Raw genomic sequence first — 26,319 nt, forward strand, 5'->3', positions numbered from 1 at the left:
ATTGCTACATACTCAAGTGTGCCAGCTTACACTGCATGTGAATTGTTTTTACTATTGTTTTTGCTACTTTTCTGAAAAAAAAAATTGTAAGCCTGTTTCCTACCTTTCCTGTAATTAGTGTTCCAGATACAGATTTGCTGTATCCAGGACTATTTGTAAGCTTCTGAGCCCCCCAAGCCTTTCTGTGTTGGAGGGAAGCCTTCTAGCTTATCAGTGGGAGTGGTAAGCACTAGGTAACCTGTCTACCACATAAGGAGTGGTTCTGGCCCAGAATTTGTAGTTATTGGCCATTTGGGCGGTCGTCCATCTCTCTCAACTTTCTGATTTGAAGGCCTGCATTTGCACTTGTTTCTGTCCTGTAACTCCTGGGCCCATCTCATTTGCTCACTTAATTTTTTTTTTTTTATCTGCTTTTACTGTAATTTGTGTTTCTACTTTATTTTGCTTTTGTGTCATCTTAAAAGTTCTCAATTGTATTTATTAATGCTTGGTGTAACTCATTCTAAGCCTTTTAGTTTAAGCACTTGGGCTTCAGACCAGTTGTTTTACATTAAGAAAGTTTGTGGTCTGCACTGTAGTGGCAGAACAGGTAGCTTACATCCTTCTAAGTTGGGAACTGCTGATTGAGGGCTCAGTGTCTGTTATTCTAAAAGTGTATTAATTCTGGTTTAAGCACTTGGGCTTCAGGCCAGTTATTTTACATTAAAAGGGTTCGTGGTCTGAACTCTTGTGGGAGGAGAGGCTGGACTCTGCCCTTCTGAGCTGGGAATTTCTGGTTAAAGGCTTATAGTGCCTGCATATTTGAACTGCTTCTTACTGAAATTGGTACACCTTGTTTGCTGTAGCATAGACTAGATCCAGGCCTGCTGAATCTAGCTTTGTTTTGTATAACTTGAGCACTAATCCAGGCATTCTTTAAAGTATTAAATTGTATTTATTACTGCTTGGTAGTAACTTGATTAAAGTGTAGCTATCATCCTAAGTCTTTTGGATTAAGCACTTGGGCTTCAGACCAGTTGTTTTACATTAAGAAGGTTTGCGGCCTGCACTGTGGGGCAGGACAGGTAGCTTACATCCTTCTAAGTTGGGAAATGCTGATTGAGGGCTCAGTGTCTGTTGTTCTAAAAGTGTATTAATTCTGGTTTAAGCACTTGGGCTTCAGGCCAGTTGTTTTACATTAAAAGGGTTTGTGGTCTGCACTCTTGTGGGAGGAGGGGCTGGACTCTGCCCTTCTGAGCTGGGAATTTCTGGTTAAAGGCTTATAGTGCCTGCATATTTGAACTGTTTCTTACTGAAATTGGTACACCTTGTTTGCTGTAGCATAGACTAGATCCAGGCCTGCTGAATCTAACTTTGTTTGTATGCTTGTTGTTTGTTTGCTTATTTCCCTGAAACGCTAATTCCACCTAAAACGCGGCTTTTCAGCGCTTCTGTGGATCCCTAGTGATATTTGCATTGCTTACTGTACTTATTTCCTTGTTTCACTTGAAAGAAAGTTACTGTTTGTCATTTTTGCATTTAAGCTACTTGTAACACATTGCATTTAAGTTACCTGGCACTTGCTCACTAAAGCAATTATATAAGTCAGCACTAAAAAATTAAAAGCACTACACCCTCACAAACTCCCCTTGAGTACTTTGTTCCCCATTGACCCTTTTTTTTCAATTATGAAGGAATTCCCAATACTATTCTGGCATGTCCAAAGGTCAGTTGTCAATCTCCTCTCCAGTCCAGCTGGTGAATCTGGGAATCTTGAGGCAATGTTACAACTGCCTCATGTACACAGACAACCCTCTCCTCCTCCCAACAAATTCCAACACATGTGAGAGATGCAACCATATAGCCATACTGGAGGCTAAGCTCTCTCAACTCAGTACTGGCGAAACCAGTCAGGAGGAGAAGGAAACCACACTCACTACAATTCCAGTCTCACATAGACCTACCACGACAGCAAACCAAGCACAAACACACAAAAACATACTTGGAGGCTCTAAATAAAATTCTGCCTAAGCAGCAGAGATCTCCAAAGTAGACACCCAAGCAACCGCTACCCCAAAACAAAACACGTACAACACATAGCTCACAAAGCCAGTGTGCCGAACAGTCACAGCCCTTAAGGCTAAACAACACACCTGATACACTTGTAATAGGTGACTCTATCGTCAGGCACACTGACGTCCCGCTCACCAGGCTGAACAAGGAGAAGGTCACGGTGAGCTGCCTGTCGGGCGCTAGGATCCGCCACATAACACAAGCACTCAGGTCAATCCAAGGCAAGTACAAATATGACTCAGTCATTGTCCATGCTGGTGTGAATGACCTGAGACGTACCTCCCTGGACTACATGAAAAGAGACATAGAGGAGCTCTCTGAGCATGTAGCCCAGGCCGGTATGACCCTGACCTTGAGTAGCATCTTACCCTCACCAAGAATGATGCCACAATATGAAGACAAGATGATCCATTTCAACAATTGGCTTAAGTATTGGTGTCATTCAAAGGTGCCTGTCAGCCTGGGATGACATGCTCGACAAGCCACATTGCTTCACTAGGGACGGCTTGCACCTGTCACCCCTGGGCTTTCTTATATTGGCAAAGGCTTTTGCTACCCCCATAGTGCCTTTTTCAGGCAAGGCTCAAAAGGGAAACCCACCTCCATAGGTATCACAAGGGATAAGAAACTAAGAGTAATGCTACTCAATGCCAGAAGTCTAAACCTCAAGATGCACGCACTCGAAACTCTCCTTAGCATGGAGAACATCGATATCTGTGCAGTAACAGAAACCTGGTTCAAGGCTCCCGAGAGCACCCCAGCACTACCAGGTTATACCTCATACCATGCTTTTTGGCCCCAAAACTTGGACCGAACCACAAAAGGAGGGGGAGTATCAATATTCGTCAAAGATACCCACACTTCCAGGTTGGTGGCACAGCACGAAGCATCAGAGACTATCCATGTGCAACTAACAGTGGGTAAAACTGCCTTCCAGTTTATAGCCTGCTACAGACTACCTTCCCAAATCCAGGAACCCCACTCAGCCTTCCTGAGAACACTGGAAAATATGAAGGTCTCTCCAAACACCATTATATTGGGCGACTTCAACTACCCAAACATAGACTGGGAGCATTACTCTAGCTCCAACACCCTAGCCCAAAGGTTCCTAGAATTTATAAACTCAAATGCTATGGAACAACTTGTTACCACTCCCACAAGAGGGGAAAACATACTGGACCTGATCATCACCAACATGGGGACTCTATGCTTGAGACCAGAAGTGTATCCCTCACTGGTAAGATCACACCATAAACTAATCTCACTGGATATTCATATCCCGACTCCACCCCCTGCCCTGAAAACCACAGTGAAAAACTTCTCTAAAGCAAATTTCACACTCCTCAAAACTGAGGTGAAATCTTTCAAAGCCCCCGGGCTTGTGGAAAATACGGCCCAGACTGCAGAATCCTTTATAAACGCATTTTATGAACACCTTCAGGAATGCATGGATCTTGTAATCCCAAATAAAACCAAGACCCAATCCTCCAAAGGCATACATCCTTGTCTGGTGGACCCCAGCAATAAACAAACTATACAATAGAAGGAGGAAGCTACTACATGTAGATAGAGCAAAATCCCAAAAAGGGAAGGCATCTCTGATCAGTATTAGCAAAAAACTATGGGCACTCATAAAATCGTCTAAGGCCAGCTTCGAGAGAAAAATTGCACAGGACACTAAGGATAATCACAAGGCTTTCTTTAGTTATGTTAGGAACCTGGGTGGGAATTCCCAGATATGCTCAGAATTAGTCCAAAATGACAAAAAATACACCAAACCCACAGACATTGCCAACATCCTAGCTGACAGGTTCAGTGCAAACCCCACCAAAGGGCAAATATCTATCCCAGCAGAGTGCTGCCCCCCTGACATCTCAGATGCTCAGGTAAGAGCCGCCCTCTCCAAAGCAAAAAACACAGCATCAATGGGACCAGACTGTGTCCTGGGCTGCGTTCTACATGAACTCCAAGAAGAGCTAAACTCAAACATAAAACTACTGTTCAGTCTTAGCCTTACTACAGGATATGTACCCAAAGAGTGGCGTACAGCAACAGTGGTCCCTCTCCACAAAGGTGGTGCCTCAACGGATCCTGGAAACTATCGCCCCATAATCCTGACTAGCTTGGTCTGCAAAGCTATGGAAAGGATCATCATGGACCTCATAAATAAAGATATTGGGGACCTACAGACACTGGATCCTACCCAGTTCGGCTTTGTTAAGGGCAGATCCTGCCTCTTAAACCTGGTTGATTTCTTTGAAACAGTCACCAAGGCCATTGACGAGGGGAAAGGTGGTCCACACAGCCCTACCTGGACCTCGCAAAAGCCTTCGATGCAATACCCCACTCGGGCATTATAGATAAGCTCACCAGCTTAAATATAAACCCCTATGTCACTAGATGGGTTGCAGACTGGCTCAAGGACAGAACCACATGGTTAGAATTGCTGGAGCCATGTCAGACTCCAAACCAATTACAAGTGACGTCCCACAAGGCTCAGTCCTGGGACCTCTCTTGCTCGGCATATATTTCTCGGAGGTACAGGCCAACACGGGAGGACTGTAGCTGACCAAGTTCGCAGATGACTGCAAACTGGGCACCATAATCGACTCTCCAGCCGACACAAGCATCCTCCAAAAGGGCCTCATAGAAACAGACAACTGGTGCCAGAGCCATGGCCTCAAGCTAAACGCCAAAAAGTGTATAGTCATCCCCTTTGGCAAAAACAAAGTGCCCACAAATTACCACATAGGTGGTAATCCATTAAGTACAGAAGAAGTAATTAGGGACCTGGGGACCCAAGTTGATAGCAATCTCTCATTTGACAACCACGTGGCCAAAGTGGTTAGAAAAACATTTTATATAGCCCACCTAATCATGAAGGGATTCACATCCAGTTCAGGGGAGGTCATCGTGCCTCCTTACTCATCCCTCATCAGGCCCATAGTTGAGTGCAATGCCCCTTTTGGGATGTACCTTGCCAGACACCTGCAGCAACTGGAAAGACCCCAAAAGTACCTCACCAAGAGGATCAAAGGGCTCAAACAGATGCCATATGCTGCCCGGTTAAAGAAACTCCAGCTCTACTCAGTGGCATACCGCCTGCTCAGAGGCGATCTGTGCCTGACGTATAAAGCCATGTCCAACCCGGAATTAATGGACATGCTGCACCTCAGAAAATCCAAATCCCATCGAGCTACGTGCTCGAGAGACTTGAACCTCAGCACTGAAATAAATAGGACATGCTGGAGGGACAGATTCATAACCCAGAGGCTCCCTTCACTCTGGAATAAAATCCCAGTCCAGGTTAGGCAGAGTCCCTCATTGACTCTCTTCAAGAGAGGAATCTTGATGAGTGAATGGGAGATCATAGGTTTACCCCAAGTATTACTTGTGTCACTGTTAGACAGAGGCACAGTATACTAACCTCAAAAAAGGGCATAGCAAAATTAATTTAAAATGGGTGGCGAAAGTCAAACACACTCTGGCTAGGCTTATAAATGCCCTAGGGCAGATAGCCTAGTATGAACCTAAGTATGAACCTATGTTAACTCCCCTACATCTAGCATGAACTTGTATAGTTTCACACAACTAATTAATAGCTCCACACATTATAGCAAGACATCAAATTCCCTGTCAGACTGGATCCTAGTATCAGACCCTAATAAATACACCACCATAGGTATAATGTCATACTCTCTGTGATCATCTCCCAAACCATATGACCAGACATCTCACACATCCAGTTAAACAGCATATTTATAAAACAACACACAACCTTTCCATGTGTAACCCAGAAATGTTCATTACTATACTATCACCAGTTAACTGGAACTTCCTTAAAATCCTCACCTTAGACAATGCTATAAATGAATTCAGTACAACTTTTCTAAATATCCTAAATAGTCTTGCATCTCCTAGAAAGACAGGACTAAAAACTAATACAAGCAGTCCCCAGGTTACAGACATCTGACACAAGGACAAACCCATAGATAAGAACAGGCTACCACAATGAGGGAAATAACGTGAAAAATAAATAAAAGTCCTTAAAGTTGCCCAACTCTTATCTTGAAAATGAAGAATTATGTCGTACGTTCCTTTTCCCCGTTTGTGAAGCTGCTCGCACATCTTGTTAGATAATTTACTTCCACCTTCATGGAGAACAAGAGATCTGATTGGTTAAAAGATCACTGTGTTGGTGATCCGATTGGTCAAGATCGCTGTCTTGTACAGTATTGAAACAGTTACTATACTGTACAGTAGAATGGGCAAATTACATTGTGGCTCACTAGGGTCTAGGTAACAGTAGGAGGTCTGGCAGAAGTCTGACAGCTCAGGAAAGAAGGGAAAACATTTGTGCGTGATGCCTGTTGTACAGAAATGTGAAGTGAAGCTTAAAAAGAGGTACGTTTAACATTTTATTTTGTATGGAACATTCTACTGTACTATAGTGTATGAACATTGTTACTGTACTGTTATTACACTACAATATTATGTATTTGATAGTGTTTTTTATGCAAAGAAAAGTAAAATAAATACTAGACTGGGGTAAACATTTGACTAAGTGACATTTAATAAGAACCATACGTACTTGTTTGGACTTGCATACAAATTTGACTTAAGGACAGACTGAAAAATGGATCTCGCCCTTAACCTGGGAACTGCCTGTAATGCAATCTGTGTGTCCTAAAAGAGTAGAATGCTAATGTGGGATAGAGACGAAGCAGTGAAAAAATGCAAAAGTATAAAACACCTCAATATCGTGAAAACATTATAATGTTTCACAATCATACTAAAAAGCAAATAAATGACAAAAAACTGTACTATAATAACTTTCAGAATAATACTAAACCCAACCCTAAAAAATTTTGATCATCCATTAAAGAAATTTTATATCCGGGCCAAAAATTTAACCCAAGCCCCTCTCAGATAGCTTACCACTCAAATATGCAATACAGTTCAACTCTTATTTTATAGATAGTGTATAGCATCTCTAACCAAGGATTTCTCAACATCTAATCCCAACCCTGACCAACAGCCACATATCACCACATCCAGTTACACCTCGAAAGTAAATGAATCATGAACCCCCCCCCCCCATTTAGAAGATACTCAGGTTGATGATGCCCACCTTCAACTGGTCCCTTAATCAGGTAAAATAGACCATCCACATTACTGAATAAAGCTGTTGTGTATGTGAGCAGTAAAGTGGGGAGGAAAACTGAATTGTCTTTGCACACAACCTCACACGAGAACACATCTCATATTTTGATTTCCCATCCAAAGTATAGAAAATGGTGGTTCCCTAATCCATTTGTGTGAAACAAGTATTTAAATAAACTACCTTCAGTGTTTTTAACATTAGTCCCATTTACATTGCAGTTCCGTAAAACGAATAATGCTAAACATTCCAGATGTGTTAAAGGGCATCCTAATTTCCTTTTTTGCAGCTGTTTTCTTTTATGAACAGAGTACAAAAACAATTCCTTATTGTGTACACAAATTTCTGCAAAATCAGTTTCCCAGTTTGCATTTTCAAGATACCAGGTACATGATCCTGTAAAGTTGGTCTGTACAGCTACAAGTATACCACAGAATACACAACTGCACTGAAAGATGTGCACTTGTCATATCCTTCTTGAAACCCAAAGCTCCTTAGGGACCCATTCCCAACCCAAATGAAACAAGAAAAGGGAATGTAGTTTTTTTTCCTCTAAATAAACCCATGTAGTAAACAAACTCCTTGCATATAACCACCCAGGGCATTGCACCATTCACATGTATGAAAAACAGCATTGTATAAATTGTTTAAAATTTTCTTTTGAGAAATATGTCTGTAATCTTCCTCAGTGTTATTTACATAATCCATTATATGATAGTCAGTTCCATTAACTGAGGAAGAACTGTTGTAGATCCAGTCAGTTTTACAGTTAAAGCTACTTTCTCTCTCAAATTCATTCTGTCTTTAAGTAATGCATAAGGTTGCCTGAATTTCCTTTGTGTATATAGCTGACCTTGGCCTTTTATAGACTCCCCAGATGAACTGTCATTAGCTTCTAGCCTGTCCTGTAGGTAGTATACTTTTGCTTTGCTAGTCTTTTGCAACCTCTAAAAAACTTTCTACACCATCAGGGAACCAAACTTTGAAATAGCAGAATCAGCAGTGAGAGAGTGGACAGTGACGGGAGCAGACTAAGGTAGAAGAACAAAGAGTGGGAAAAAACTACCTAGATAGAGGGGGAAGAAATTGACAACTAGACCTAGGGGAAGAAAGTCTGAAAGAACAGAAAAAGTTAGTGTCTGACATAGGAAGAAGTAAGAAAGACCTTAACTTAGAATCTAAACAAAGGAGAAAACATTATCCAAAAGTTAACAAAGAAGATGTAGTAGTAGCACGAGTAAGAGAAAAGATCTCGGAATTCTTAAAGGAGCTTTACAGAGACTGCAGAGATGGAAGGATGAGAATCGAATGAACTGAAAGAGTGGAGTCTCACAGAAGAAAGAGTAAGATTGACCAAGCCAGTTAGCACTGAGAAAGTAAGGAAGGCTGTAAAGGAACTAAAGGGCGTGGAAGATGTACATATGAACAAATCAATTTTCAGTGGAATTGTAACAACAATAGAGGGAGAAACTTCCAAGATGGCTGCACGTTGATCGGCAACTTAATTTCCGCTCTCCCAGTGTGAAAAAATAAACTGAGAAATAAGAGCGAGTGATATTATCAGCTTGAGTAAAATTCAATTACTGGCTAGTAAGTACCTTCCCTGGATGCCAGCAATGGAGAAATTTAGAGAAGCTGAAAGAAAGCTAGAAAAGGTGGGGAATAGAATGGCTGGAAAAAAATCCTGCAGCTCTTAAGCAAAAGTTCAGTTTTCTTACAAGAGATGGCGTCCACTAATTTAGAGGAAATAAATTAACCAGTTGTACTCAGAGCTGATTAAAATAAATAAAACATTGAAGGTGTACATCAACTGAAATAACAAAAAGCTAGAAAAAATAGAATAAGCCGTAGCTAGATGGAACTGAAGAAGGCAGTTTGCTGAAGGTGCTTGTCCTCTAACAGCTGTTTTGTAATTTTGTGATTTTAATCTGTTTATCAAATGCTTTTTTGCCAGAGATTTTAACTTGGAAGCTTCTCCTATCTCGGTGGCTGAACAGTGATTTTTATCATTACTCAGTATACAAAAGCTTGTACCCACTGCTAGATACGTAGGACGTCTGGCATTGGCCTAGGGACTTTGGGCCATAAAAGTGACGTCTGCACATACCTTTCCTCAGAATTTCTCTGCTGCCAGTCGAAAGTCAGTGTTCCTGCTGTCTTCGCTTTGGATCTTCGAATTTCAAAAGATAAGACACCGTTGGGGGCAGTTTTTGATTCCTTTGTTACTGCACGCCTGTTAGGGTTACATGTTATCCAGGAAGGTAAAATTCAAGTGCGGTCATTAGATTCCCCTTAAGGATGCCCATGAAATTTGCCTTTTCTGTCTAGGGCCTACGCACGACCATCTTTCATGTGCAGTCTGTCAGGCCTTCATGCCTGAAACCCTACGCAGCCGCCAGCATGCCTTGAGTATATATTTAGAAAATCAGTGTCTTAATTGCTTAACTTTGGGGATGGAAGGGTCGTCCGGTCAGCCCGTGGACCCACCTAAAAAGAAGGCAAGGGTATCCAGGCCCGAAGTTACTACTGCTGCCCCTCCTCCATCCGACGTCCGCCTGGAGGAATGCTTGGAGTCTTCTGAAACCGGTATAGCGGGTATTCCTCTGGATGCAGCAGAACCTAGAGCAGAAGGCACGTCTGTGGAGGGTTTGCAGATGTCACCTGGCGACATCAAGGGGGAGCCACAGGTTCCTTTGGCTGCCCAGACGGGCCTTTCCTCTGCTTCCCAGTTCACTGAACCTAGGCCTTCTTCAGACGGTAGGCCTTCCTCAGGGCCTGTGCTTCCTAGGCCTTCATTGAAAAAGAAGTCAAAGACCAAGGATCTTTCCCCCTCTCCTGAAAGCCAAGCAGATTGGCAGGCTTTTTCACAGAGCCTATTTAATGCCTACTTGAAGCTGAGGATTCCTTAGACTCCTCTTCTGAGGATTCCCTCTCCTGTCTCTCCTAGATGCCTTCTCCTCTTGGATATGGTTCTCCAGAGGACCAATCTTCCCCAGCAGAGGACCTCACTTTTGTGGAGACAATTTCCAAAATGGGAATTTTTTTTAAGTGGGATTCCTCTGAAATGTCTGATGGTGATGTCAGACCCAGATTTTACAGGGCCTTCTGCTTAATTGGCACTCACTGCAGAGTTTGAACATATGTGTTGCTTGAAGGCTAACCCTGAAAAGTTGTCTTTACAAATCTGATATTTTAAGATTTGGTTGTCTCGTGAATTACCAAAAAGAACTTAAACTGATGTACAATTGTAAAGTGAAATTACAATCCCTTCTTAAAAATTACAGTCCCTTGTTAAAAATATTGTAAAATGTGTTTTTTTTCCCCCATGACATGAGACTGGTTCAGCCCATCAGTATTTGCGGTGTCATTAAAGTTAAATGGACGTAGAAGTATCCACCATAGTTTATTTATTTTAAAATGTTTTGTTAATTTATTAATTTCTGTTCATTGTTAGAAATGATAGTGATCTGAAATGCTATTGTTTTTTTTACTGGTTTACAATGTACCTGAAAGGGAGGACTCTCTAAGCTGAGTTGAAATCAGTTGCAAGTGAAATGTTTCTGTAACATTGCATTCCATAACGCTGTTACAAAAGCTACTGTTTGTAAACTGCTGGCTAGACAGCTGTTTGTGTTTTGTGTTGAAATGAGTACTTAAATTGCATGAAGTAATAATACATATGAAAGTGCATGGTGGTGCCGAGTGTGCTCTGTGCTGAGTTATAGACTCTAGTAATTGCCGGTGTGCTTTTTTGTCATGGAATCTGTCTTTAGGATGGTTTTGTTCTGTAAATACAGTAATATTTTGACCACACACAGAATCAGGACTAATAGTACAGTATTTATGAAGAGCTCAGAAGACCTCTTAATTTCACTTTTATTAATACAGACGCTCTGTGCAGTTATCTAGTGCTAAGATTTTTTTTATTTCTGTAACAGGAAGTTATGAGTTTGATAAACAACCAAAGGAATGAACAATTTAACACAATGATAGATGGAGGAGGAGCTCACGCCCAAACTGTATGAAGAGATTCTTCATCCTGAAGCCAAGGCACCTGCTGCCTTTTTTAATTTCTTTGTAATGATAACACATACTATACCTCAGACTGTATTCTTTTTGTCTGCCTAGTGGTGGTGTAATCTGTTTGGTAGGAGTCCCCTTTGAGTAATTTCCAGTGAAATATGAAGAGTCCAACACAACTTTTGTGCATCACTTGTACACAACCTTATGGACAGCTTTGTTTAGTATAAAGTTTATTTCTGGTGCTCATTTTTTAAAAGTGTGACTTAAATGAAGTAGTTTGTAAGTTTTTCTTGTGTTTTTAGTCTTGCCTTTGCTAGCAGATTGACAGAGCATTAATAGCTGATTGTGAATAATGTGATAGATATTTTTACAGTGTTTTGTTTTGATTTTTAGCCTGAGAACATACTGGTGGAGCAAAGCCTATCCAAAATTTCCATCAAGCTGGCCGATTTTGGGGATGCTGTCCAGCTAAATAACACCTGCTACATTCACCAGTTACTAGGGAACCCAGAGTTTGCTGCTCCAGAGATAATTGTTGGAAATCCAGCCTCTCTCACTTCAGACACTTGGAGTATAGGAGTGGTTACTTATGTCCTTCTCAGTGGAGCTTCACCCTTCTTGGATGAAAGTATAGAGGAAACCTGTCTGAACATTTGTCATTTAGATTTTAGTTTCCCAGAGGACTACTTCAAAGGTGTCAGTCAGAAAGCCAAAGATTTTGTTTGCTTCTTACTGCAGGTTGATCCAGCAAAGCGCCCTTCTTGTACAGTATGTCTGCAGGATCCCTGGCTACAACTGGACCATAACAAAGGTACTGATAGCATTGATGTGTCAAGATTGACTTCATTTATTGAGCGGCGTAAACATCAAAATGATGTTCGACCTATTGGTAGCATTAAAGCCTTTTTACAAAATCGACTTTTGCCAAGAATATGACCAAATGTGGCTATCCTTCTCTTTCTCTTTCAACTGCCGATCAGAGTGGAGACCACTGCCTTCAGTTTATTTAACCATTGACATGGAGAAAAAAACTGAAAGCCAGTCAGCTGCTACAGTATTTATGTGAAATTGCATGCCAAGTAATGTTTGCACTAGAGGCAGTACTTGGGATTAGCAATACAGACTAAGCTGGTGTGGGAGGACTTGTACTCTACCTGAGCCAGAAAGAGCCTTGCTGTCTCACAGTGTTTTATTCAGGTTGCTGCAAATAACATTTTTTAAATGATGTGTAAGAGGAGAATTTTGCAAATGAACATTGATTATGTTTTTGAGACTTGTAAATTACATATAAAAACAGTTTGATGCCTATTTCCATATCACTGGAATTAAAATACAGCCAAAAAAGTTAATAGTAATGGTTGGCAATCAAGTTGACATCCTTCACAGCATCTTTGTTTTATAAATGTCCTGGCTTTCTGATTGCCTTGCATATATTTATCTTAAACACACAGTAAAGCAGGACAGACATTTCTAGTGCATCCAACCTCGGACATTTTTTTGTGTGTAAAGTATAATGAAATGTTTTGCTCTAATAATATATTAAGCCTTACGTGTATATAGAATGCCTTCATTCTGTACATTTTTTTATTTAAGTGGTGGCTATCCACTGCAAGGTGTTCAGCTACAGGCTGCTTACCAGCCCTTGGTAAAAAGATATCCTTGTGATGCCACTGTATGCCAATCTGATTATTACAGAGCTGTAGCTAAGAGGTAAATAAATTGTAAAAATGCACTCTTACTTTGTTTTACATCATATTATGTGCAATGTTGTGGCTGTTAACATTTTATGCAACTCTATTTATGAATATTTCTGTTGTACATGTAATAAGTATATAGGAAAAAAAAACACATTTAGTGCTCTGAGCTGCTTGGGTATATATTTATTTATGTCCTTCCATTTTACTGTTGCAGTATTTTTAACATTAGGGATCCCCTGCGAAGGGTGGCCCTACATCTGGCCAGTATACCAAAGCCTGTAGGTTGCATTAAGATACGCCATATGTCATACATATGCTCCTTGCGTAGCATAGGGCATAAAGGTGACATCCAGATATATGAAACACTTCAGCGAAAATTAGCCATGAAAACCAATACTTATAAAAAAACAAAACAAGGCTAGAAGTGTCAACAAGCAAAAGTAACCCAAAGACTGTATTTCAAAAAGGTCCAAAATTAAAAACCACCAAAAACCAAACAAGTTTATTGAGATTAAGCGCTTTCATCCTTACAGTTCTGGGACTTCAGAATAATTACCACACACAGGAAATGTGTATGAATAAGCCAACCAATTAGACAATTCAACATATAAAATAATTAATTTTACCTTGTTAAAACCAAATTTAAAATAAAAACAATTAAAAATCAACTTTTCTTATAAAATTTGGGCTCTTGTCTTGGTTTTAACAAGTTTTAGTGAATTGTCTAATTCATTGCCTTATTTACACACATTTCCTGTGTGTGGTAATAATTCTGAAGAAGTCCCAAAACTGTAGGGACGAAAGCGCTTAATCTCAGTAAACTTGTTTGTTTTTTGGTGGTTTTTAATTATGGCCATTTTTGACGTCCAGCTATATCATCCTCAGAATGTTTGCCACCAGTCAGAACTCCATCTCTGATTGTCGATCTGATCATGGTGCACCTAGCCGTTCAGATAAGTGCCCCGTCATTTTTTTTTTTTTTTTTAACTTTTTGTTGCTTTTGTTTTGTTGTGGGGTTTTATGTCATCCAGGAGGGGTAAGTGCCAGTGTAGGACATAGTCTTCTCATAAAGACGCCTTCTCAGGACCATGTTTTTCTGGGGTGCAGGATTCAGATGGTGCCTGTGCTGGCATCTCTGGTTCCTCCCAAGGTTTTGACTCTCATTTTCTTCTTTCACAGTTTTCATCCTCTGACTTCTGTCATGGCCATGGAATTTTTGAGAGCTGTGAGATTTATAGCATCCACCATCCCTATGCCCCCTCGAGCCAAACTCGATTTCAGTGGTTTCTGAAATCAGTTTGGCTTCAACATGCGCATCCTCTAGACTTTGTAGTTCCTCTGGTGGATTCAGCGGTTGTCTGTAAACCCAGGGATCTCCTTTCTTCCCCCTCTTCCATCTCAGGAGCTGTTGACAGATGTCTCAGATGTGGGATGGGGCCATCTTTTGACTTCCTAAAGATGCAGGAGATCTGGTCTCCCCTTCAACAGAAGGAGTACATCAGTGTTAACTAGATGAAAGCCCTTCTGCTGTCTCTTCAGACTTTTCATCCAGTTTACTCCCTGGGAGTTTACAGAAAACACCACAATGATGTGGTATGTAAACAAACGGGGGAAGAAGATCTTATTTTCTTTGCTGGCTGGCTCTCGTGGTATGGGATCTTGCTGCCCAGTATCAAGTGAATCTTTAGGCAGTTTACATTCCATCAGATCAAAACATTGTGGCAGACACCTGAGCAGGTCCTTAACTCAATCCCATGAATGGATGCTTCACAGAGAGGTTTCTGGACATTGTCCACCAGTGGGTTACTCCTGAAATAGATCTGATTGCTACCCCTCTGAACAGACAACTTCCTCTATTTTGTGCCAGACTCTCAGGTCCTCTGACATGGAAGGCGGACACCCTCTCTTTCTTGGAAAGGGATGTTTCTTTTTCTTTATGCTTTCCCTCCCTTTCCCCTCATTGCAAAAGTCCTGTTCAGAATTCAACAGGACTCCCCAAAGTATTGTTGGTGACTCCCTTTTGGCCGAGACAGCATTGGTTCCCTCTTCTGTATTTAGCCAAGGGCAGTCATGACAAGTTACCTCATAGGGTAGACCTACTCACACAAGACAAGGGATCTGTCATCTGTTCCCACCTGTCCACTCTTTAACTGACTCTCTGGGTGATAGAATTTTGATTACACAGACACCTTTTTTTTTTCCTTAGGACATTTAGGGTCCTGCAGGAGGCCAGGAAACCCAATACTGGGAAATCCTATTTATCCAAATGGGAGAGTTTTTTTGTTTGGTGTCTTTCACGTAACCTCTATCCATTTTCTGTGGATGTTGCTTTGGTTCTCTTTCATCTGTGTGAATTGGTCAATGCTGGGTTGGCGTATTCTTCTACTAAGGCTCACTTACCAGCTAGCTCTGCTTGACTGCCTTTATTTTCTCATTTAGCTTCTATATTTGAAGCTTAACAATTCCTTAAAGGTGTCATTCATATTGGGCCTCACAGGAAGCTTGTTCTTCCTCCTTAGGATCTTAATTTTGTTTTGGAGAATTTAACTCTAATTCCTTTTGAGCCTGCAGCTTCAGCTTCCTTCAAAATTACTCTTGGAAGACTGCTTGTTAGCTATTACTTCTGCCAGATGGGTGTCTGAGCTTCAAGCCCTTGTAGATTGCCCTCCTTTTTTGGTGTTTCATAAGTACAAGGTATCCTTGCATCCTGATCCATCTTTTATGCCCAAGGTGGTGATTGAGTTGTCCCTTAATCAGTCTATTCATTTGCCCACTTTTTTTCTCTTCTCCACAAGCTGCTAGTGAGACAGTGATGCACATGTTGGATGTACATAGACAACTCAGATTTTATTTTGATAAAATTAAGACTTTTAGGAAATCTGATCAGCTCTGTTTCCTTTCACCCCAGGTCTTTGGGATTGGCTATATCCAAGCAGACAGTTTCTTGGATTTCAAAGGCCGTTTCCTTTTGTTATTCTTTTCATGGTAAGAGCCTTCCTTCTTCTGTAAAGGCTCATTTTACTAGAGCTGTGGCAGTTTCTGGTACTTTTTTCAAGGGTTTGGATACCAGCTGTATTCTTGAGGCAGCTTCCTGGACTTCTGTACATACTTTCATCAAGCACTACAAGTTGGATGGAATTTCCAGAGCTAGAGATGGTTTTGCTAGGGCTATCCTTCATGGCTTCTTAGAGAGCTCTGCTGGTCATTCCTCCTAAATTTCTTCCTGAGCTTTGGCACTCTCACTAATGTTATGAGTACAGCAACAGTGAAATGTAAGGACATAGTACAGTTGTGTAAAATGTTACCATAACTGTATTTGTCCTTCACTTCACTGTTGCAGTATTCACTCCCTCCCTCCTTCCCCTGGTCCATTTCTCTTCTGGATGTGCTGGTTTACCTCTTGGTTTTCCTTGGACTGGTGTTCCTATTGGGGCTTTCATTTCTGAGGATGGCATGTCTGGACGTCACCTTTATGCCCTATGCTATGTGAGGAGCATACGTGTGACATACGGTGTACTTTAAGGCAACCTAAAGGCTTTCGTATACTTGCCCAACATTGGGCCACCCTTGGCAGGGGATCCCTAATTTTATGAATACTGCAACAGTGAAGTGAAGGACATCTACCATTGCGGGAAGATTTTACACAACTGTACTTTTTTAATTGTACCCAGTGGGTCATTATCATATCATTTTATGCATAGTTAATTTTTAAGATGTGAAAAACTGTTTGGGATTCCAGGTCTGTTGAATAATGTGGTTCTAATTACCTACATTAGTTTTTGCTTTTCTAATGGAGACTACCAAAGTATTATTTACCTACAGTCTGAAGTTGTAGTGTATATTCAAGAACTTCATTTTTATATATGTTTTGCCTGTACCTGCTAGCCTGTTGTATATGAGGACTTTCAAGAACCTTGTAAATTAATATTTCTGTATATGTCATATAACATCACCAATTGTGTTACCCTGTGGTGAAACACAGATCATGGCAAAGATAGCCCCAAAGTCAGGAAGGTTTTTCATGGGCATTCTGAATTCTTAGTCATTTTTCTGCATGTTTGTAGATATGTCCCAGCAGCATTTTGCATCTGTTTTTCAATACAGCTGATGTCATCTTTATGTTTTGTGTTTGCTACAATTTGTAAATGCTTCTGGGTATGCACAGACCCTTCTAGCTGCAGGAGAAAAAAAATTGTTTCACATCCTAGTTGGATTAGAAATTACAAGGCAAGCCATTATGTCTAGCTGTGCAGCCTTCAGTGTATATTATTTATTTGGTATTGTAAAGCTGTACAGAGACTTTTTTTAAATAAAATTTAAAACTGGACGTGTTTGTTTCATACAAACTTCATAAATATTTTTAACGTATTTGGTTTTCATTGTTTGGTTACTTTCTTTTTTACTTAATTTTGCATGTATATTTCTTTGTACAAAAGTATTTACACAGTTATTTCATGTAAATATTTTATTTTACTGTCTGTTATTTTAAAGATTAAACACATTTGACATAATTTGGTCATTTTTTTGTTCATGTGCTATTGTATTTAAATTAATTTATTTATTTTAAACATGAGCCTCACACCAATACTTGTCTAACTATTTTCATTTTGTTTTAACCAGTGACTGTACGTATTTTGAGAACAATGTTTAATTCACTGCCACAAAAAAACCCTTTGGGAAGGTGAGTGGTGCCAGTGCCCCCACACTAGAGCACCTTTGTTTTTAAAGTAACCTGTAAGCCTGTTGCTTAGAGGAAGAAAGAATCTTCATGACAGGACAGCATGTGTGGCAGCCTGATATGCCTTGCAGTGAAAAAGCACCACATTTGTCATTCACTGCATGTGCTGGGACGAAGAAGAACTTAAGCCTGTAGTACAGTTGCTTATGGTGCAACATGGTAGTGGATTTATCTGCAGAGACCTGAAGACTGAATAATATTAGTATAAACTACTTTAGATCTTTCTTCATGTTTATGTGTTTTTGTATTACACTGGCAGTTAGGTGAGCACAGAGGCTGCCCAGTATGAGTCTGAAAAATCACAATGAGCCAAATCCATTTTATCTAGTTTTTCATGTGTTGAAAGTGCACACAACTGAATATAGTGTACCCAGGATGCTGCATGCCTAGAGTGGATTTCATTTAGTTGAGGATGCATTGACTCCTCTTCCTCTTTTCCCCACCTATCTCTGCACGTTTTGGAGAGGGCCCTGCAGCCACTACCAAGCTCCATGCTCTTCCTGTAGTCTCATTTTTTCATGTCTTGGCAGAATTTATTTTACTTAAAATGTATAATGTAGAACATAGCCTGTAAACGTGTACTAATATATTTTTGTGCACTACCAAGTTTTAGACTTTTATATGCAATGTATGTCAATTTGCAATTTTTGCTTTTCATTCTTTCCACCCCCTGATTTTTTAACACTGACACCATAGTATTTCCCTTCTTGCTGCATTAAGTCACATAATGCGTACCTTAGGTTTTTCTCACAAAGCACACCCTTCTTTGTGAATTAGTTGCAGTACAAGGAGGCTGCATGTAGAACATTTCAGACAAGGTGCTGGCTTTATTAAAGATTGCTAAACTGTCATTTGTAGTTACTAGGAACCCTTTATCCTAGCTTCCCTAGTTAAGGGTTACAATTGTGCAGTGCCTGCAAGCATGTTGAAATACTGATCACTGCAGGGGAAAAGTAATCCATCAGAGAGCAGTTTATATGAAAATTTGAGCTAGAAACCAGTGAACCGTTTTTGATTTATACTTGATAATGTGTGTGCTGGCAGCACATTTTTCAAGTTCTGCATTGGGTCAGGTCACATTCCTAAATCCTACTTTTGTTCTGCATAGCCTACAGTGAAACTGTGGTGGTAAAGTCTAGGTAGGCTGTCAAAAATACCTTTGCAATAAAGGAGAAGACTTGAAAAAAACAAGCATTTCCTTTTTGTGTGTGTCTTGGGAACAAAATAGAAATGCTGACAAAGATCTTAACAGAGAAAATCTTTGAAGTAGTAGAACATTGGGTCCTGTTTTTACCAAGGAGAAAAAATTCTTCCCTTTCTCTTTTAGATTATTTTTCCCACCAAATCGAATAACTTTTCAGGTAAGCAGTGTTCCTTCTCTTTATCCCAGGTTATCTCCATTCTTGAGAGGATCATATCCATCCCATTGTTCTGACCCTAGTAACAGGAAATGTGGCGAGATTCATATGGCTGTGTGCCACAATGGATTTCACAGGACATCCAACACTTATATTGCTACAACCAATATCACTTTCTTAGTTCAACAATAATCTTTGATTAAATCATCTGTGTTGCATATATATCTTTAAAACAATTCTTGAAGCCTCATCATCAGAAACTGTCATGCCTCTAAGAACTTAAGGATTTTATTCCTATCCTTAGTCTTGGAGGTTTAGTTGTTATCCTTTTTATTTTAAATGTATGTTGTTAGTGTTTGTTGCCCAACTAGATGAGGCCCATTTTCAGAAGAGACCAAAGAGCACTGGTTAAGTGACTTGTTCAAACTTGCGCAGTGGAAAAATGAAGGTTGAGGAAATCACATCCAGGACTAAAGGATGAGACTTGTAACCTTAATCCTGCGAACTAAACTACTGTCTCATTAGTTGGAAGGCAGGCTTTAAAGGGTTGTAACGATAAAGAGCAGTTTGAAGTGCCAGTGCATACAGCAACTAAACTGAATGAATGGAAAAAGGCTGTTCACCCATTTCATCATTTTCATTACATTCTGTAGCTTCAGGACACTTCAGTGGCTGTCATTCAATAAGATGATTTGATTACACTTCAGTGGCTGTCATTCAATAAGATGATTTCATTACACTTCAGTGGCTGTCATTCAATAAGATGATTTGATTACACTTCAGTGGCTGTCATTCAATAAGATGATTTCATTACACTTCAGTGGCTGTCATTCAATAAGATGATTTGATTACACTTCAGTGGCTGTCATTCAATAAGATGATTTCATTACACTTCAGTGGCTGTCATTCAATAAGATGATTTGATTACACTTCAGTGGCTGTCATTTAATAAGATGATTTCATTACACTTCAGTGGCTGTCATTCAGTAAGATGATTTCATTACACTTCAGTGGCTGTCATTCAGTAAGATGATTTCATTACACTTCAGTGGCTGTCATTCAATAAGATGATTTCATTACACTTCAGTGGCTGTCATTCAATAAGATGATTTCATTACACTTCAGTGGCTGTCATTCAATAAGATGATTTCATTACACTTCAGTGGCTGTCATTCAATAAGATGATTTGATTACACTTCAGTGGCTGTCATTCCATAAGATGATTTCATTACCTCTTTAGTTCTGTTAGCCAAAAAAATTAAAGGCTTTGTCAAAAATCTGAGTGCACGCGAGGCATATTGGCACTATCGATCTCCTCAGTCCTTATCTTCAGTTGATATTTACATATTAACTGTCCATAAGGAATCACCATAAAGGTCTAGAGCATACCAGAAAAAAGTGCCCCCTCAAGCTATTAAGTTTTTACCTTTAAGTGGTTTTCTTTCTTGAGCCAGTATATCAGCCATGTCAGCACTCTTCAACACAGCCCTTAAAAACAGAACTTCCTAGCACTTCATGGGATTGCCTCCTTATTAAGAATACAGGAGGTGAGATCACCACATGAGATTTTCTCTGCCTTTTTTAATTTCTCCAAGTCTTTTGGGTTTTTAATACAATGACGGGAATGGACCCCATTCCTAAGTCAAAGTACGATTAAAGTTCATGAAATTAGTATTGTTTCACTCTTTGACATTAGCCAAAAGTGCTCTTCGGAGCACCCGCAGTGTGCCCAGTAATGACGACTCCTGCAATTCGTACGGTGTTACATGAATTGGTAATATATCTAAATACGACTGTAAATTCTTTTTTATAAGACCAATTGCTTCTACTACTACTGGAACTGTCTGGGTATCTTTCTTCCATATGGCTCTCATTTCTGCCTGCAGATCCAGGTATTTTATGACTTTGCGTCTCCCTGTACGCAAGACTCTGTAGTCACTGGGTGTGGCAGTTTCAATGATCAATGCTACTTTTGTCTTCTTTTCTTGGATCATTATATCCGGTTTTCTAGCATCTTGAGCTGTTGGTATTGGGTGATCTCATGTGATATCAACTTCATTTTCTGTGATTCTTTGTGGCTCATGTTTCCAATGTTTTTCAGTCACTTCGATACCATAATATTTGCACAATCTCCAGTGTAACAGTCTCGCCACATTATTGTGCCTTTCAGTATACACTCCCTCTGCCATTAGTGCGTTGCAACCAGAAACAAGGTGTGTGACTGTTTCCAGTTCAGATTTACAAAACCTACATATGTCTGTTTCTCCCACATGTTCAATGGGCTTTGTAAGCCAGCGTGTACGTATTCCACTATCTTGGGCTGCCAATATTAACCTTTCATTTCTTGATGTGAATTCACCTCTCCTTAACTATTCCTGTGTTCGTTCTTGAGCGACATGAGGTTCTTCCAGAAGTTTTCTATACTTGCAACTATATTTATGTTTTTTCCACACTCCTTGCCTTCTCATCTGGTCCTTCACCTTATATTCTTTCTTTTGTTTTTTTAGCACATTCAGTTGCTGCCTGATTTTTATCTACTTCTGGTATAAATTCCATTCCTGCTTGACATCTATATGCTTCTGCTAAGTTAAGCAGAGATTTCATCTTAAATTTATTCTCATGTTTCAAAACTTTCACTACATTTGGATCCTGTGAGGTCAGCAGATGTGTGGAGTCCCCATGATTGTAGATCTGTACATGTAATCCTGTGTATGTACAAGTATGAGTAATCACCGTAATGGTGGGTGTCTTTGAAAAGCGATGAAGCCACTCCTTAATGCATGGTGACTCTCAAGTCACAATATTTTATATTCAGTAATTTTATTGTCCTGATAAGGTCCATTTACCACTTCACTGATAACCAGATAGAGTAGGGCTGGGTCCACAGTCAGTTGTTGTTAGATGATACTTTTGGTGCATGACCTTTTTAATGAGTTGCAACAGCCCTTTTTCAATTCTCACATCTCTTTGAATCTAAACATTAGCTAAGCAGAAGGAACTAAATATGGATAATTTAATCCAAAAATAAGTTCTGCCATTCTGGAAAGTTGCAACATCCTAGATTTGAGAAACTTCTGAAGAGGAAATCCTCACATAGGTACATCAGCAGCAACAGGGTAAACAACATTTTAAGCCAGAAAGGTGGCCCCTGAAAGAAACAGAGTATTGATTTTCTCATTATCCCGCAGGCCCCAGCTTATGCTAGTAGTTGAAGGTTTGTTGCACTGTAACCTTCATTGATATTCAGAAGTGACTAGCCTAATATTCTAACTATATATGAATGATTGATCAGCCGTACTGTCATACTTCAGAAGAAGCATTTTGTCAGTTATTTATAGCATAATGGCATTCTTACCTCTGTTGGTATTTTCTTCATTCTTTCAGCTTGTGTTATCCTTGTACAACATCAGTGTTGCTTCTGCATGTTGTTGTTGTGTCTTTTGGTCGCCACAGCGGAACTCCGGTCCATTAATGATTGGCAGTAGGTTTTCACGAACGCCAAGGTGCCAGCTCAACGTTCAACCTTCAACAAAGGCACGCATGTCTTTCGAATGCCCACCCAACCGCGGGGAGGACATGCAGACTCCACACAGAAGGCACTCCCCGCACTCCAGCCGAGAATCGAACGGGAGAACCTCTTGCTGTGAGGCAACAACACTACCCCTGCACCACCAGTGTTGCTTCTGCATATTCATTCCTATTCAGTTTTGGTTCAAGTCCACTTCAGATGTTCATCATATTGATCGCTGCTGCAGTAGCCTTAGCTGTTTGGGTTATATCCTGCAAAGCCAGCTTCCAAAGCTTCGGGGCACCTTCCACACACCCAAACTGTCGGGCAGCTGAGCTGACTAAGACAAGTTTGGGTGCAAAGCACCTCAGAGCTTTACTACCACTAAAGAGTAGGCTCCTCTGCAGCTTTCAAGGATCGACGGTCAGCTTGTGCTTTCCTTTGCTGGTCATATAAGTTCCCCTTTGGAGCGGGGGGAAAAACGTCCATCTTCTTAATTTTGTTGTTGATGTATTACTTTCCTGTTCAAGAAGGTTATTTTAAAGATAGTGGTTTTGTTTTTTAACTGACTGTAAAGTACATTTAAATGGAGTGCTCATTTGTTTCATTTTAAAAGTGGTGTAAAGTAACTGAAAACATGTTTTTCTGTGGAGAAATTGTGTTTGATGTTCTTCATCTCACATTGCTGCAGTCCTTACACTTGGGTAGTCCGCTGTCCTCGGTCGGCCCGAATATCAAAGTATAAGGCTGATGTCGGTCAAGGCGCATTTGACTGACATCAGGACGTCAGGGTACAAATGCGCATGACCGACGTCATATCCTCAGTCTTTTTTGCCGCATGGTCCGATGCAGAAGCAGTATTGCAAGTGCCGGTTGGTGTTCTGAAATTTTTCGTTTTCGGAGTTTCAGACCGAGTCAAAGTTGGCTAAGTACCCCGTTGGGGAATATTTTAGTTTTTTCTTGCCTCAGTGGTTTACCGGATGTCAGAAAAAGTGAATAATTGTATTTCTTGTGGGAAACAGATACCGCATAGAGACTATCATACTTTGTGTATTCCTTGTTTAGGGCCTGAGCACGACGTTGTTGGGTGTCGCTCTTGTGCTAGATTTAATAAGCGCACTATAAAGAGGAGATTAGATTGTGCCAGGTTAGTCTTTGGGAAGCGGTGCAATTATAAAATGCCGTCGGATGCTCCGACGCCCGCTTCTTCGAAGCGCAAGGACAAAGCAGTGAAGCCTAGGCTAGAAGAACCGTCCGTGCGGACGCCGGTTCTTTAGAGGTGTCGGTGGAGCCGGTGGTTCCACCGGAGGTTTCTTTGGGATCCCAGGGAGAGACCTTGTTATTGCAGGATGTGGCCTCTCAGGAGGCAGGCCAGGGTGATGGGGCTTCTCAGGTTACTATACTCCCCTCCCTGCCTAGGGTGGTTAGGCCCTCTCCTTCTGTTTCCAAGGCTTCTCCTAGAGGCAGGCCAGGTTTAGCTTCAGTTGGTGTCACCCCTAGTTCTTCTGGAACTGTGCCCAAGAAGCATATGCTTAAAATGGCAGAAGATTTGATTACTCTGATTAGGGGTTCTTTGCCCCCTCCTGATAAGAGACCTAGGGTGGAGCCTGAGCTAGGGAGTTTTGAGCAGGCTTCGGATGTTTCAGAGTCTTTGGCTGAAGACTTGCAGGAGTACTCTCCTTATTCTGATTCTGATGTGGATGATTCTACTCCTTCTGCTTCTCCTCCTGAGGATTTTTCTTTTCAGAAACTCTTCATTCCATGAGGGAGCATTTTAAGTGGGAGGTCAGGACTTCTCTGATTCCAGGAAAAGGCTTAGGGAATTTTTGATTTTACCCCAGCATAGGCCTTTGGCTATACCTCCTGTTTTGGATGTAGTGGAAGATGTTTTTACAGAGGCTTCTCTTAATCCTGATTCTTTGCCTCCTGCTCCTGTTAAACCGGATCGGTATTACAGGGTGCCTGAAGTTCATAAGTATCTTTTTAAGAGTCCTAGGGCAGACCCAGAAACTGTTAGCCAGGGGCCTAAAGGTGTTAAGGCTTCTGTTGTCAAGAATCCGGTTCCTGCAGATAAAGAAGCCAGGGCCTTGGATAGATGGGGAAAGAAAGTTTATACTTCTTCCACTCTAGCTATGAGGGCTTTGAATTGCCAGTTTCACATGTTAAAATACCAAAACTATCTCCTTTCACAGTGGAAGTCTAAGGTTGATGCTCTGGCGGAAGGTATTGATTGTAAAGAGTTACAAGATTTAGTACATGTTTCTGAACAGGTGGGTAAGCATTCTTTGCAATGTGGTTTTGATGCTGTACAGGCCTCGTCTAGGGTGGCTGCCACTGGGTCAGTTCTTTGCAGGCACGCCTGGCTGAGGGATCAAAATTTATCTGACCATGTTAAAACAAGGATTTTAGATGCTCCTTTACAATCTGATGTGTTGTTTGGTTCTCCTGTTGAGGCAGTTTTAAAGAAAATGGAAGACAAGGCTAAGTCTATGCAGACTGTTAAAGATTTTTTGCAGGTTCAGCCTCCAAAGTTTAGTAGAAATTGGCCTGCTAAAGGGTGGACGTATCCTTCTTATGATTCCCAGTCTAGGGGTAGATCTAGGCGTGGTAGGGGCAGAGCTCAGGGCTCTTTCAGGCCTAGAACAGGAGTTCTCCTGCACAGTCTTCAGGTGAGGGCAGGGGTCAGTCCTTTCGTAAACAGACCCAATGACCTACCTTTTCGGCTGCCAGAGCCTTCTCGTCTGGCAGCACCTTTGGGAGGAAGGTTGGCACTTTTCAAAGAAAATTGGAGTTTAATTACCCAAGACAGATGGGTATTGGATATCATACACCAAGGTTACAGGTTTTATTTCCATACCTTGCCTCCTTTCAGAGGCATGCCAGACGTTCCTCCTCAACAAAGAATAGAGGCGCACAAGCAAATTTCTCTGTTACTTCAACTAGGGGCCATACAGCCGGTCCCTATGCCAGAAGTGGGCCTAGGATTTTATTCTCGCCTGTTCCTAGTACCAAAGAAGGGGAACACGTGGAGACCAATTTTGGATTTATCTATCCTCAACACTTATCTGGACATTCCCAAGTTCAAAATGTTGACGTTACAACAGCTTTTACCTCTGCTGGGCAAAGATCATTGGATGGTAACTTTGGATCTCAAGGAGGCTTACCTTCATGTTCCTATCAGACTACGTTGCAGGAAGTATCTGCGTTTTCGAGCTGGGACTTCTCACTATCAGTTCTCTGCATTGCCCTTTGGCTTATCTACTGCGCCCAGAGTGTTCACGAAAGTTCTGGCTCCAGTGATAGCTTTCTTCAGGCTAAAAGGAATACAGATCTATCCTTATTTGGACGACTGCCTGATTCTGGCTCAAGGACGGGAAGAGCTTCTTCATCATTTGGAATATGTGATAGCAGTGCTAAGATGCCTGGGGTATTCTGTGAACGAAATAAAGTCCAGTCTAGTACCCTCTCAGGACATGTGCTTTCTGGGTGTAAGACTGAATACAGCATCCCAGATGGCCTTTTTAACCCCGGACAAACAAAAGAGTCTTTCCCTTTACTTCCATCAACTATCTCATCAGTCCGGGCTCACTGCAAGGACAGTCCTTCAAACCTTAGGGTTCATGGCATCTTGTATTCTGGTGCTTCCCAATGCCAAACTGCATATGAGGAAGCTGCAATGGTATCTCAAAAATGTATGGACACAGCACTGCCAGGATCTGGACACTGTCATTCAAATAATACCTTGCATTTAAAAGGAATTTTTGTGGTGGGCTCAGGAATGT

At 41.0% G+C, this 26,319-nt stretch overlaps 1 protein-coding gene across 1 annotated transcript in view; it reads left to right on the forward strand.

Annotated features, from left to right (window-relative positions):
* The window catches only part of TRIO (trio Rho guanine nucleotide exchange factor), a 5,137,669-nt gene extending 5,122,842 nt beyond the window's left edge, over window positions 1–14,827 (forward strand). The window contains exon 57 of the mRNA XM_044065600.1: window positions 11,630–14,827. Within this exon, the coding sequence (XP_043921535.1) occupies window positions 11,630–12,172 (543 nt within the window). The 3' untranslated portion in view covers window positions 12,173–14,827. The remainder of the gene's footprint in view (window positions 1–11,629) is intronic.
* Window positions 14,828–26,319: the final 11,492 nt, after the last annotated feature.

Source organism: Protopterus annectens, chromosome 3.part0, assembly GCF_019279795.1.
Source record: "Protopterus annectens isolate FY-2018-M chromosome 3.part0, PAN1.0, whole genome shotgun sequence".
In the NCBI taxonomy this organism is placed as follows: Eukaryota; Metazoa; Chordata; order Ceratodontiformes; family Protopteridae; genus Protopterus; species Protopterus annectens.